The sequence below is a fragment of the Copadichromis virginalis genome, linkage group LG3 (assembly GCF_057382275.1).
Source record: "Copadichromis virginalis isolate Kocher_CV1m ecotype Utaka linkage group LG3, C_Virginalis_male_GT1.1, whole genome shotgun sequence".
NCBI lineage: Eukaryota > Metazoa > Chordata > Actinopteri > Cichliformes > Cichlidae > Copadichromis > Copadichromis virginalis.
This window is the reverse complement of record NC_140620.1, coordinates 6,433,484-6,446,396: the sequence shown is the minus strand read 5'-3', so window position 1 is coordinate 6,446,396 and position 12,913 is coordinate 6,433,484. Positions and strand designations below refer to the sequence as shown.

At 45.5% G+C, this 12,913-nt stretch overlaps 1 protein-coding gene across 3 annotated transcripts; it reads right to left on the bottom strand.

Moving 5' to 3' along the window:
• Positions 1-63: 63 nt before the first annotated feature.
• LOC146712479 (protein NLRC3-like) lies at positions 64-11,546 on the bottom strand. Of its 3 annotated transcripts, XM_085443033.1 has the most exons (3): positions 9,712-11,546; positions 4,708-4,884; positions 64-912 (listed from the first exon to the last, which is right to left on the bottom strand). In XM_085443033.1, exons 1-3 carry the CDS (start codon positions 11,325-11,327, stop codon positions 717-719), a joined length of 1,989 nt encoding a protein of 662 aa, XP_085299159.1. In that variant the 5' UTR covers positions 11,328-11,546; the 3' UTR covers positions 64-716. The 3 variants fall into 3 exon arrangements, with proteins under 3 accessions (XP_085299159.1, XP_085299169.1, XP_085299177.1); XM_085443043.1 differs by lacking the exon at positions 64-912 and having other exon boundaries at positions 4,704-4,884; XM_085443051.1 differs by lacking the exons at positions 64-912; positions 4,708-4,884 and adding an exon at positions 5,318-5,692.
• Positions 11,547-12,913: the final 1,367 nt, after the last annotated feature.

Sequence of the window (12,913 nt, the reverse complement as noted above, 5' to 3'; positions counted from 1 at the left end):
CTCATTTCTGCTGTTCAATACTGAAGAAATTTAAACCTTTTAAAATGATGAAAGATTACAAACTCTCAGCTGTGTCTGTAATCAAACCTCTGTAACTTTGCTTCCCTTCAGCAGCATCAGCTCATGTTCACATGTTGATTCATGGTTTGCTTCAGTTTTTGATGGACTGCAGAATATTTTGAAGGTTATCTGCTATAAAAAGCCAGAACAGGAAAATCTGCTTCATGTGTTTCTGTTTGATCCTCAGTGACTTTGACACAAAGGCCTCTGCTGTGATGATCACACCTCTGATCAAGTCTCACAGTGTCAGCTTTGTTTTTATACATATGGATATGTGCTGATAAATGATCAGAATTATAATATTTCCCACTGTCTGCTGTGTGCCGTGACCTTTGACCTGCTAAAGACAGTCAGCTGTGGATTATTCATTGTTGTGTCTGATACTTAGAACTGTGAGGAAGAACACTACACAGCTAATCAGGGTCCCCTCTCTCTGAATCAGGAAAGGTGGGCAGGCCGCGTGTGGGCCGCGGGCCATACGTTGAGTATCACTGTTTGAAATGTGAACATTGTTCTGCTGCAGTCAATGGACTAAACCAGAGAAGAAGAAAACAGACTTTACCATGAAGATCCTCAGTGTGGATCAGTATAATATCAGCCTGATGTCTGCAGTTTAGTGTCAGCACAACTTTCACATCATATTCATCTCAGCACAACTAAAACATGCTGACTGACCTCAGAGTTTCAAGTCCACATCCTGGACTCTCCAGGAAACCACACAGATGCTTCACTCCTGAATCCTGCAGGTTGTAGTTGAAGCTCAGGTCCAGCTCTCTCAGATGGGAGGGGTTGGACTTCAGTGCTGCTGCCAGATAATCACAGCTGATCTTTGACAAACCACAGCGCCTCAATCTGTATAAAGAATGAAAGATGTAAGTTTATTAGACAAAGTGTGAGCTTGAAATCATTCAGTGTTTCATCATCTGTTTAGAGCTGAAGACGGTTCAGAATGTAGAATTTTAGAAAATGGAAACTCCAAACAGCTGAAGCCAACAGGAAGCAGCTTCAAACAAACACAACAAGAGAAAAAACTCTTAATGTTTCACATTAAAGTCGTACATTTATCATAAAAACAGGACAAAGACTTGAAAAAAAGTCGTGTTTTTCCTTCCAGGAACCACAAGGCTTCACTTTTAAAGGTGAAGTGTGAAAGAAATGGACATATTTGAAGTCCAACACCTTTTTCCAGTCACATTATTAAAGCAGACAAACTACAAGCTCATTTTCATTCCAACAAGTCATCTTCTGACCTGGACTAACAACACTGGTCTCTATGTGCAGCTGGCTGTGAGACCAGTGCTCAGGGAGCGTCTACAAAGTGCAACACTGAAAGAACATCACACACTCATTTGCTTCCATCATCCAACCTGAAGAGGAAACAGAGATGGCTCCCCTTCAAAGTAAAAGCTGCTCCTTTTGGACACAGTATCAAAGAAAGTCTACAGTATAACATAGAAAAGACAGAACAAAGTTTTGGTTGTTTTTAAATTGTGCAGAAATGAAACTACACTAAGCTCAATTATGTGACAGACATTTCATCCCATGTCAGTTTGGCCTCATCCTGGGCCGGATTATCCAGCACACACTCTGACCACAGGCCCAGGGGCCACGCACAGCTGGGCTCCATCCAAGAGACAGGAAACAAACCAACACAATAATAAAAAGCACCATGTGATCTTCTTACATCTTCAAGACAAACATAGTAAAAACATGAGCATATTTGTTTCCTGATAAAATGATGTGACAGGTAGAACAGAGTAAAGTGGTGGTGTTACAGCCTTTCTCCCCTCTGCTGCCGAGGCTGTTAGTCTCTCCCAAACTCAGCTACAGGACTTCCAAATGAATGAAAGCAGCAGAAGTGGCTTTACAAATGAAAGAGGAAGAGGAGAAGAAGAGGAGAGGGAGGCCACCCTGACCATCACTCCAGCTGAAAACATCACACTTCCATTAAAGTTGGTGAGAAAATGTTGAGCAGGATGAGCTGCTGGCTAATCTGGAGGCTGTAGCAGCAGCTCACAGTCACAGTGGATTTCCACTCATGAAAAAGCTCTGGCTGCTTCATTTCTCATCTCATATCAGAGACTTTAAAGCTTCACTGAAGCTGTACTGTGATGCTTCCATATTCCCATGAGGCCTCCATAATGATTTCAGCTGTTCTGTACTAGAGATGGACGATCCGATATTACGTATCGGTATCGGTCCGATACTGACGTAAATTACTGGATCGGATATCGGAGAGAAATAAAAAATGTAATCTGATCCATTAAATATCAAAAAAGCACCTCACAAAACTTGCGACATGGCGTAACTCGGCTCATAACCGTAGCACGTCGGAGCATTATGTGTCACGTGATAGAGCGGCTGTGTGTATTTGGAACGTTGAGTGTGCAAACAATAGAAACTAAACTCTTTAAATAATAAATATTTTTTTTAAAGACGGAGAATCTACAGTACGCAGCGGTAGCATCTATTCCACAATGTAGCCTGCAATCATTTTTTAAGCTCACCTTCAGACGCTTTCTGTGTTGCTGAAGTAAAATCACGTTTTGCCTGCTTAGCAGGAGTTGCCGCGGTGTTATCCATCGATAATGAACAAGAATCACTCAGAAGTTTTCGTCTATGCTCTCGTGTCAGGCGCTTCAGTAGATTACTCGTTCTATTAACAGCAGCCGATAGTGTTTTCTCCCCAGCACAACACACTGTAATATTTTTGTCTGCTGGTTTCAGAAAAGTGAAGAGACGGGAAAATGTCCACTTCATAAAACAGCCACACACTTCAGCTGAGTCCGACATCTTCCGCTTTAGAACTTTACAACTATGCAGCAAACTGGCGTGAAATGACGTGCAGCTGCACTACAGCTGTCATGGTCCTGCGGCCATGACTCAGTGACTTTGTGTTTGTGTTCCTTATTGTTATTATTCTCTTTATTATTCATGGGCTGTTTTGGGATTTTAGATACTGGGTTCTGGGTTTGTGCTCCCTCTATTGGTCCCTGGTGTTAGTGTTCCCCTGTCTCGTCAGGTTAATCAGGTCCAGCTGTGTCTCCCACCTGTGTGTGATTTCCCAGTGTCTCTCTGTGTACTTATAGTGTGTGTTTGCCTCTGTTCCTCGTCGCGTCGTCTGTGTTCATACCCGGTGAATTCCCCTGCGTGCTCTCCCTGCTGTTCTCCCTTCATGTTCAGGTTTGCCACTCCTTTGTGTAGTTTCTCCCAGTTTAGTTCATCCTTAGTTCTGTTTTGCCATCTCCACTTTATGTTTGGTATTGTCAATAAATCACCTTTACATCTGAGTAAGTGCTGCATTTGACTCCTCCTTTCCACTCTTCACACGGCCGCTGCCCCGGACCGTGACAACAGCGATGTTAAAGCGCAGAGTTTACCTCTACGTTTAGAAGATAAATTATTAAAATAAAATAATGATATTCAGCGAGTTTAATTATTTTACAGTGTAACGCAATTACATTGTAAGTAGCTGTAATTAAAATACCTAAAGATGAAAAGTAATTAGTTACTCTAATTTTTCAGTGGAAAAGTAATTTAATTACAGTAACGCATTACTTAGTAATGCATTACACCTAACACTGATCACAACACTCACAACACTCCAGCAGGCACAGCCATCGGCCATCAGCTGTGCAACACTCACACAAAAATCACCTGGGTTTAATATTTAGCCACATAGATCATTTATGTGTTTCAGCTCTTCTTACATTTTACCACCAACATGTTTCAAAAAGAGCAGCTTTTACTTTGAAGGCCAGCTGTCTCTGTTTCCTGTTTTCATTGTTGAATAATGGAACAAGTCGAAGCTTCAGTGCGTTGAATTGTGTTACACAAAAATAAGAAAAGTTTTCACATTGCTCAGACAGAATCTAGTGTTTGAAGAAGAATTCAGACATCAATAAACATTTTCATCAGCACAAGAAGGACAATGAAAGCAGGAAATACCCCAAAATGCCATTTCTCATTCTACAACTTCAACAACTGCACATGAATTATACTTCATGTACAGACGGACAGTCTCTGAGTCCTGCTTTGTTGTCATGTTTGGGCCTGTGTTAGGCTGCTCTGGTTTCCTCTGCTTTAACACACATCTCACCACAGCAGCTGTGTGGGTCGTCTCTGTAGCAGCCATATCAGCTTCTGATACATGAACATCATCACAGCTCCTAACTTCACCTTTATTAGCTTCGACATTCATGTCTTTCTTTTCTCTCTCTGTTTCCACACAAGCTCAAAGTCTCTGCAGCCTGTTTTTATCTGCTATCATCAGATCTTCATCATCCTCATTCACATCCCTCACACACTCTACAGCCTCATCAGCACTGACTTCATCTTCACTGACTGATGGAGCACAACATGAACCTGTGGAGGCTGAAACACTGTCCTGTCAAACATCTCCCCGTCACCACTCCACTTCTGTCAGCCTTTAAATGAACCCTGCTCAAGTCTGTCACTTCTGTTTGGAGCAAAAAGGAAAAACTGTTGGTCAGTCGTTTGGAAAGACAACATTTCTGAAAGCACTCAAACTTCTTCACATTTGTCTTCAGACACACCCTGAACATTTAGGAACTAAAGAAAGTTTCAAACATCAATCAAATACCTGAAATACAGAAAAATAACAACAGCCGTAGTCAGTGAACTCACCTCAGAGTCTCCAGTCGACAGTTTGGACTCTCCAGTCCAGCACACAGAAGCTTCACTGCTGAATCCTGGAGGTTGTAGTTGTCACTCATGTCCAGCTCTGTCAGATGGGAGGGGTTGGACTTCAGAGCTGAGGCCACAACTTCACAGTGAGACTCTGAGAGTCCACACTGAGTCAGTCTGTGATGATAGAAAAAATAAAATGTGTTATTATAAAAGCAGAAAATCTGCATTATAAACACAGACTGAATATATATGAAGACAAAACAGAGTGAGGTCATAATCTGATGAATCTGCTCTTCACATCTGTGCTTCAGCTCCTCTTACTGTGTTTGACATGACACAACGATTGAGTCTCTCTCAGACCTGCAGACTTTTAATGAGAATCTTTGTTTGGCTTTAATCTGCAGATGAAGGAGGAAGATGGTGTCACATTTAGGCTTCCATAATGTCCACAGTCTGTCACTGAGATCTGATCCAGAGTCAGAGTGAAGACACACATTTGGACTGTTTCCTGTTTTGACTCCAGAACATTTTGAATGAGTTCAGCTCAGTGAAGAGTTCCAGCTGGAAAGATGATCTCTGTTTGCTACCTGCTGTCAGGTACGGCTGTTCACGTCCACACGCAGGAAAAACCTGCTGACTGTTACCAAACGGAGCAGAAATCTCATCACTGGACAATAATGATGAATGAACTCAGAGCTGCTGATATCAGATCTGATTTCAGGGGAACTAAACACAGAAATGATTGGCTCATTTGAGCTTTCTGAGCCATTATCTGCTGGTGTGTCGCTAGTTGGCAGAAAATGATTTGTATTCCTGTTCAGGGCTTCAGTGTTTATGAGTCCAGATCCAGGTGACAGCAAGTCAAAATGATGTTACCTGTCTGTGTCCAGCAGCAGCCTGTATTCACTTTGAATATTGTTATAACCTGACATGGATCAGTTTGTCTTTGATTGGTTTGTAAATGTCACTGTTTCCATTGGACCTGATTGACGGTACAAAGACAGAGAGGGAGAGAAAGGAGAGAGAGGATGGAGACAGCAAAGAGAGAGCAAACACAAACAGGTGAGAGTGGACAGGTGACCAATGTCAGCAACCAATCAGAGAGCTTCTGTTTGACCCACAGTCACTGATGATGACTGCACATAACCAAGCAGTGTGTTACTCTGCTTGGATCCAAATATGGATCCTGCTCTTATAATAATGACCATCAGATGATGTTATTGTGTTATTTTGTAGCTGAATACGATGTTTGTGTTTAATTTTACTTTTCCTTTATTTTTTCACGAGCAGCACTTGTCTCCTTGTGTACGACCGACAAACCTTACTGGACATAAAAGACGGTCTTTCTTATAACTTTCCGGAGTTCAAGTTTTGCAACACGGACGCTCCGTTTGCAGACCCCCCATTCATCTCACCTGAGACGCCTTTGTTCTCTGGCCCTGGAGGCCGCAAACGCCGACGCAGAGGGAGAAGATCTGGCGTTCTGGTTCGACTGAGACGGCGCACTTACAGACCACCGTTACCCAGTTTATTACTGGCTAATATGCAGTCTCTGGAGAACAAGCTGTGCGAGCTTCGGGCACGGATCTCATTCCAGCGAGAGATGCGGGACTGCTGCGTGATCTGCCTCACAGAAACCTGGCTATCGGACAAAGTACCGGACTCCGCAATACAACTGCTGGGGTTCTCTGTGCACCGCGCGGACAGGTCACAGGATCTTACTGGGAAAAGCAGAGGCGGTGGTGTTTCATGATCAACAACAGCTGGTGTGATTATGCGAACGTGCACCCGGTCAAATCCTTCTGCTCACCGGACCTGGAGTACCTGATGATTAAGTGCCGGCCATTCTGGCTACCGAGGGAATTTACAGCAGTGATTATTACGGCTGTTTACATTCCCCCACAAGCCGACACTGACCGTGCACTCAGGGAACTGTACAGCGCGATCAGCAGCGAGGAAACCGCACACCCAGAGGCAGCGTTTATCACAGCCGGAGACTTTAATAAGGGAAACCTGAAGAAAGTCTCACCAAAACTCCATCAACATATCCTTTTCAACACACGTGGAAACCGGCAACTCGACCACTGTTACACCTCTTTCCGGGATGCGTACAAAGCCCTCCCCCGCGCCCCATTCGGCCAATCAGATCACTGCTCCATCCTGCTCCTGCCCGCCTACAGGCAGAAGCTGAAACAGGAAGCTCCAACCCGGAGGGCGGTGCACTGTTGGACGGACCAATCGGAGTCTGCGCTGCGGGACTGTTTTGATCACGCGGACTGGGAAATGTTTCACGTGGCCGCCAGAGACATTGATGAATACACAGACTCAGTCTGTGGATTTATCAGGAAATGCGTGGAAGATGTCGTCCCATCCAGAACAGTCAAATCCTTCCCAAATCAAAAACCCTGGATTAACGGAGATGTTCGCGCGGCACGGAACACCGCCTTTGCCTCCGCGAACACATTGGACTACAAACACGCACATTACCAACTCCGGAAGACGATCAAAGCAGCCAAACGTGAGTACAGGGACAGGGTGGAACAACAGTTTGACAACCCTCGGAGTATATGGCAGGGACTAAACACGATCACAGACTTTAGAGGGAAAACCAGCACACCGCAGACCACGGCCTCTCTGTGTGAGGATCTAAACGTATTCTACGCTAGATTCGACACAGTGAACACCATGAGACCGGACAGTGTGCGCACCGCGGATGACGTCAGTGCGCACACTGTGTCTGAGGAGGATGTGCGGAAGTGCTTCAGGAAGGTGAACGCACGCAAAGCTACTGGTCCGGACGGGATTCCCGGCCGCGTCCTCAGGTCATGCGCGGCTCAGCTGGCTGGAGTGTTCACGCACATCTTCAACCTTTCCCTCTCTCTGTCTGTAGTCCCAGCCTGCTTCAAAATGGCCACCATCGTCCCTGTACCCAAATCCTCCACCATCTCCTCATTGAACGACTGGCGACCTGTAGCCCTGACCCCCATCGTAAGCAAATGCTTCGAGAAGCTGGTCAGGGACTTCATCTGCTCTGCACTACCCGACTCACTGGACCCTCTACAGTTTGCATACCGCCACAACAGGTCCACTGATGATGCCATAGCCCTGACACTACACACTGCCCTGTCACACCTGGAGAAGAGAGACACGTATGTGAGGATGCTGTTTGTAGATTACAGCTCAGCATTCAATACCATCGTTCCCTCGAAGCTGGACAGGAAACTGCAGGATCTAGGACTGAGCAGCTCCCTCTGCAGCTGGATCCTTAGCTTCCTGTCTGACAGACGCCAGGTGGTCAGACTGGGCAGCATCACCTCATCCCCCATCACACTGAACACTGGTGCTCCACAGGGGTGTGTACTGAGCCCTCTCCTGTACTCACTCTACACCTACGACTGCACAGCCACTAACAGCTCCAACATCATTGTGAAGTTTGCGGACGACACTACAGTGGTGGGTCTTATCACCAACGGTGATGAGACGGCTTACAGGGAGGAGGTCAGCGCCCTGACCCACTGGTGTCAAGACAACCATCTCACCCTCAACGTCGCAAAGACAAAGGAGTTGATAGTGGACTTCCGGAGGTGCAGAGAAGTACACACCCCCATCACCATCAACGGCGCTGCTGTGGAGAGAGTGAGCAGCTTCCGGTTCCTTGGTGTACACCTGGCTGAGGATCTTACGTGGTCAGTACACACAAACAAAACAGTGAAGAAGGCACAGCAGCGCCTCTTCTTTCTCAGGAGACTGAAAAGATTCGGCATGAGCCCCCGCATCCTCAGGACCTTCTATCACTGTGCCATTGAGAGCATCCTCACTGGATGCATCACCACCTGGTATGGCAACAGCACCGCCTACAACTGCAAAGCTCTCCAGCGAGTAGTGCGGTGCTCTGAACGGATAATTGGAGGTGAGCTTCCCTCCCTCCAAGACATCTACAGGAAGAGCTGCCTGAGGAAAGCGGGGAGGATCATCAAGGACTCCAGTCACCCCAGCCATAAACTGTTCAGACTGCTTCCATCAGGAAGGAGGTTCTGCAGCATCCGGTCCCGAACCAGCAGACTGAGAGACAGCTTTTTCCATCAGGCCATCAGACTGCTGAACACGTCATAGACACCTCAGCTTCACTACTGGAACTTCAACATTATGCACTACACACTGTATATAAATGCCACTTGTTTTGCACATATTCAACTCTGTATATTTTATATATTTTATTATTATTATTATTATTATTATTATTATTTTATTTTATTTTTTTTACTATTTAATTGTAAAAATGTGTACACACACACACACACACACACACACACACACACACGTAGGAAAATATTTAGTATACACATCCAGAAATGCATACACTATTATATATTGTACATATATTTATTAGTTTCAGGTTGGCCATTCTTGTATTTTGCTCGTTTGTGTTGTTGTGTTTGCACATCTCTGTTGCTTGTGGGACTCGCACACAAGAATTTCACTCGCATGTGCTGTGCCAGTGTGCCTGCACATGTGATGTGACAATAAAAGTGATTTGATTTGATTTGATTTGATTTGATGTTTGTGTGATTATCAGTGAAAGAAGCAGTGAGGAGGATGGAGAGAGAGAGAGGACAGAGGGTGAAGTTAGAAACACTAAAAGGATTTTTCATGTATTTCATGGATGATTTGAGTGATTTCCAGCAGGACACTTAAACATGTCAGTGGACGTCCTAAAGAACATATTCACTGATATGAAACGTGTCATTGAACAGGATTAATATCAGTGGAAACATGGTGGAAACAGCTGTGACTGCATGGATGTGACACACTTCAAATCTGTTCTCCACTCTTGGATTTGGGATCCATGGAGCTGCTGCTGAGTCTGTACAATAAAGGAATGGTGTGGAAGGTTGCAGCGTACGGACACAAACACTTTGTGGTTACAATCTGATTTTATTTTCAACATTAAACTACTAACCTACACTGATCAATGATGTTAATGATCACATCTGGACTCACCTAGCCTTTCTGCAGGTCCTCACAGCTGGAATCAGTCTCTGTCGTCCCCGCTCTGATGTGTTGTACTTCTGCAGGTCCAACTCATCCAGAACCTCCTCTGACATCTGCAGCATGAAGGCCAGAGCTGAGCACTGGATCTCAGAGAGTTTCTTCTTTGACTTCAGGAAATCTTGGATCTCCTGAAATAATGAGAGGTGGTTCATCTCCATCAGACAGTGGAAGATGTTGATGCTTCTGTCAGGAGAGATTTCATCACTGTTCATCTTCTTCAGGTTGTTGATGACTCTCTGGATGGTTCCTGGACTGATCTCTGTCTGACCCAGCAGACCTACTAAGAGGCTCTGGTTGGACTCCAGACAGAGGCCATGAAGGAAGCGAACAAACAGGTCCAGGTGGCCATTTTTACTGTGGAGGGATTTCTCCATGGCTCTCCTCAGAAATACATCAAGTGTTTGGAGATCTTTGTTATCAAAAACACTGGAAATCACCTTGATTAAAGATTTTGGTTTAAGGAAGTTCTTCAGCACCTTTGTCTTCCTGCTGGTGAAACAGTGGAACATGTAGACTGCAGCCAGAAACTCCTGAATGCTCAGATGAACAAAGCAGTAGACTGGTTTCTGGAAGATCACACACTCTCTTTTGAAGATCTCTGTACAAACTCCTGAGTACACCGAGGCCTCTGTCACATCCAGACCACACTGCTCCAGGTCTTCTTGGTAGAACATGATGTTTCCTTTCTCCAGATGTTCAAATGCCAGCCTCCCCAGTTTCAGAAGAACTTCTCTGTCAGCTTCCATCAGCTCCTGTGGACTTGTCTCATGTCCCTCATGGTGCTTGTTCTTCTTCCTCTTTGTCTGAACCAGCAGGAAGTGTGAGTACATGTCAGTCAGGGTCTTGGGCAGCTCTCCTCTCTGCTCTGTAGTCAACATGTGCTCCAGAACTGTAGCAGTGGTCCAGCAGAAGACTGGGATACTGCACATGATGTGGAGGCTCCTGGTTGTCTTCATGTGGGAGATGATTCTGCTGGACAGCTCTTCATCACTGAATCTCCTCCTGAAGTACTCCTCCTTCTGGGCGTCAGTGAAGCCTCGTACTTCTGTTAGCCTGTCAACACATGTAGGAGGGATCTGATTGGCTGCTGCAGGTCGGAAAGTTATCCAGACGAGAGCTGAGGGAAGCAGATTCCCCTGGATGAGGTTTGTCAGCAGCTGGCTGACTGATGACTTCTGTGTGACATCAGACAGCAGCTTCCTGTTGGTGAAATCCAATGAAAGTCTGCTTTCATCCAGGCCGTCAAAGATGAACAAAAGCTGAGAGACAGCCAGCTTCTCTGCTGTGACCTTCTGTAATGTTGGATGGAAAACATGGAGCAGCTCCAGAAGACTGTACTGCTCATCTCTGATCAGGTTCAGCTCCCTGAATGAAAGCAGAACCACCACACTGACATGTTGGTTCTCCAAGCCTTCTGCCCAGTCCAGAGTGAACTTCTGCACTGAGAAGGTTTTTCCAGCACCAGCCACGCCGTTGGTCAGAACCACTCTGATGGGTCTCTGTTGGTCAGGTAAGGCTTTAAAGATGTCCTGGCACCTGATTGGAGCGTCATGGAGGGCGTCCATCTTGGAAGCTGTCTCCAGCTGCCTCACCTCATGTTGGGTATGAACCTCTTCACTCTGTCCCTCTGTGATGTAGAGCTCAGTGTAGATGGTGTTGAGGAGGGTTCTACTTCCTGTTTCATCACTTCCTTCAGTCACACGTTCACATCTCCTCCTCAGACTGATCTTATGTTCATCTAAAACCTCCTGCAGACCAACATCTGCTGAAAGAAAGAAAAACAATGAGACTAAAGAGAAAGAAAACTCTTCAATGTCTGAACAACACAAGAAGTCCAGTTTTCAGAAATGAATCCATCAGCAGACAGATGTTCAGTCTTACTTTGTAAACAGCTGCTCTGACTGGCTGTCTGCAGTCCAGCTCTGCTTCTGGATCTTTCTCCACACTGGGGACAGGAGGAGTCTCCTGATGAAGCAGACTGGTCCCAGTATGAGGAGATGCACTGTCTGCAGTGTCCACAGCTGGTAGAGACTGGATCCTTCAGGACGTCCTGACACAAAGCACAGCAGGACAGCTGCTCCTCCTCACAAACACCACTCCTCTTCCTCCTCCTCTCTCTGTGAACACATTTCTTTATCACTAAAAACATTTACTGTCAGTGAAAAACATCCAGATGTGACCAAACTGCAGTTCCTCACAGTTCCTTTGGTTTCATCAACACTAATGAGCTGCTCTTCCTGTCTGCCTGTCTCATTAAACACTGAGTGATGAATACAAACTCAACACTTCCTGCAGACTTCCTGACTTCACAGTAAAAGCTTTCCATCAGAGAGACAGTTATGACTTTCACTGTTTTACAGCCGCTGTGTGCAGATTATCTGGGTCAGTTCACTCTGAAGCAGCTTAGAAGTGTCCGTGTAGAGCCGTGGTCTGACACACAGAGACTTCTGATTTTCTCTATTGAAACAAACATGATGAAGATGAGCAGGTTTCTTTTCTAGTATAAACTCTGTGTCTCTCTGGCTGGCTCATGATGGCTTTTCAGGTTTTATGTTTTGCTCTCTCCTGCTAGCGTTTTGCCTGCCTGGGTGGAGCTTGTAATGGCCTCTCGCTCTTGGTCCACCCAGCTATGATGATTACACCACCTGTTGCTGATTCACCTGGGCTTACCGGTAACCATTTAACGCTGCGGCATGGAGCAGTTTGTCGCTGGGACATTGACCCTCCTGTGTTCATGATCTCAGCTCCTTGCTAAGAAATCTCTCTCTAAATTTGACAGTTGGGTTAACTTTGTGTATACTTTGAGTAAAAATTTCCCTGGACCTGGTTACAGACGCTTACCTGTGACTCCCGTGTGTGACTGTGTGAGTGCAGAGCAGGACAAGAGTGACTGAAGAGGAGTGAGAGTGGACTCCCTTCCCTCTTTTCCCTGGAGCCCTGGACCCCCTCCCCAACTCACTGTACATATATAGAGCACTGTGGTTCACCCCTTTGGTAAATAAACTGTCACCTTTTTGTTTGTCAGAACTCAGTCTGTGCTTGAGTTCCTCTGTTAGCCATGACATTTTGTTGGTTCTCTCTCTTCAGGTCCCTGTAAGTGTTTGATCTAAAACATCATATTTATCCTGCTTTGATTGTTTTGTGTGCTGAG

Excerpts from the sequence above, each read along its gene's own strand:
- LOC146712479 (XM_085443033.1), bottom strand. The coding sequence starts at position 11,327 with ATGGACGCCCTCCATGACGCTCCAATCAGGTGCCAGGACATCTTTAAA. Across the intron at positions 4,885-9,711 it reads AGGACCTGCAGAAAGGCTAG|ACTGACTCAGTGTGGACTCT; the intron begins GTGAGTCCAGAT and ends CTATCATCACAG. Across the intron at positions 913-4,707 it reads TGTCGACTGGAGACTCTGAG|ATTGAGGCGCTGTGGTTTGT; the intron begins GTGAGTTCACTG and ends TTCTTTATACAG.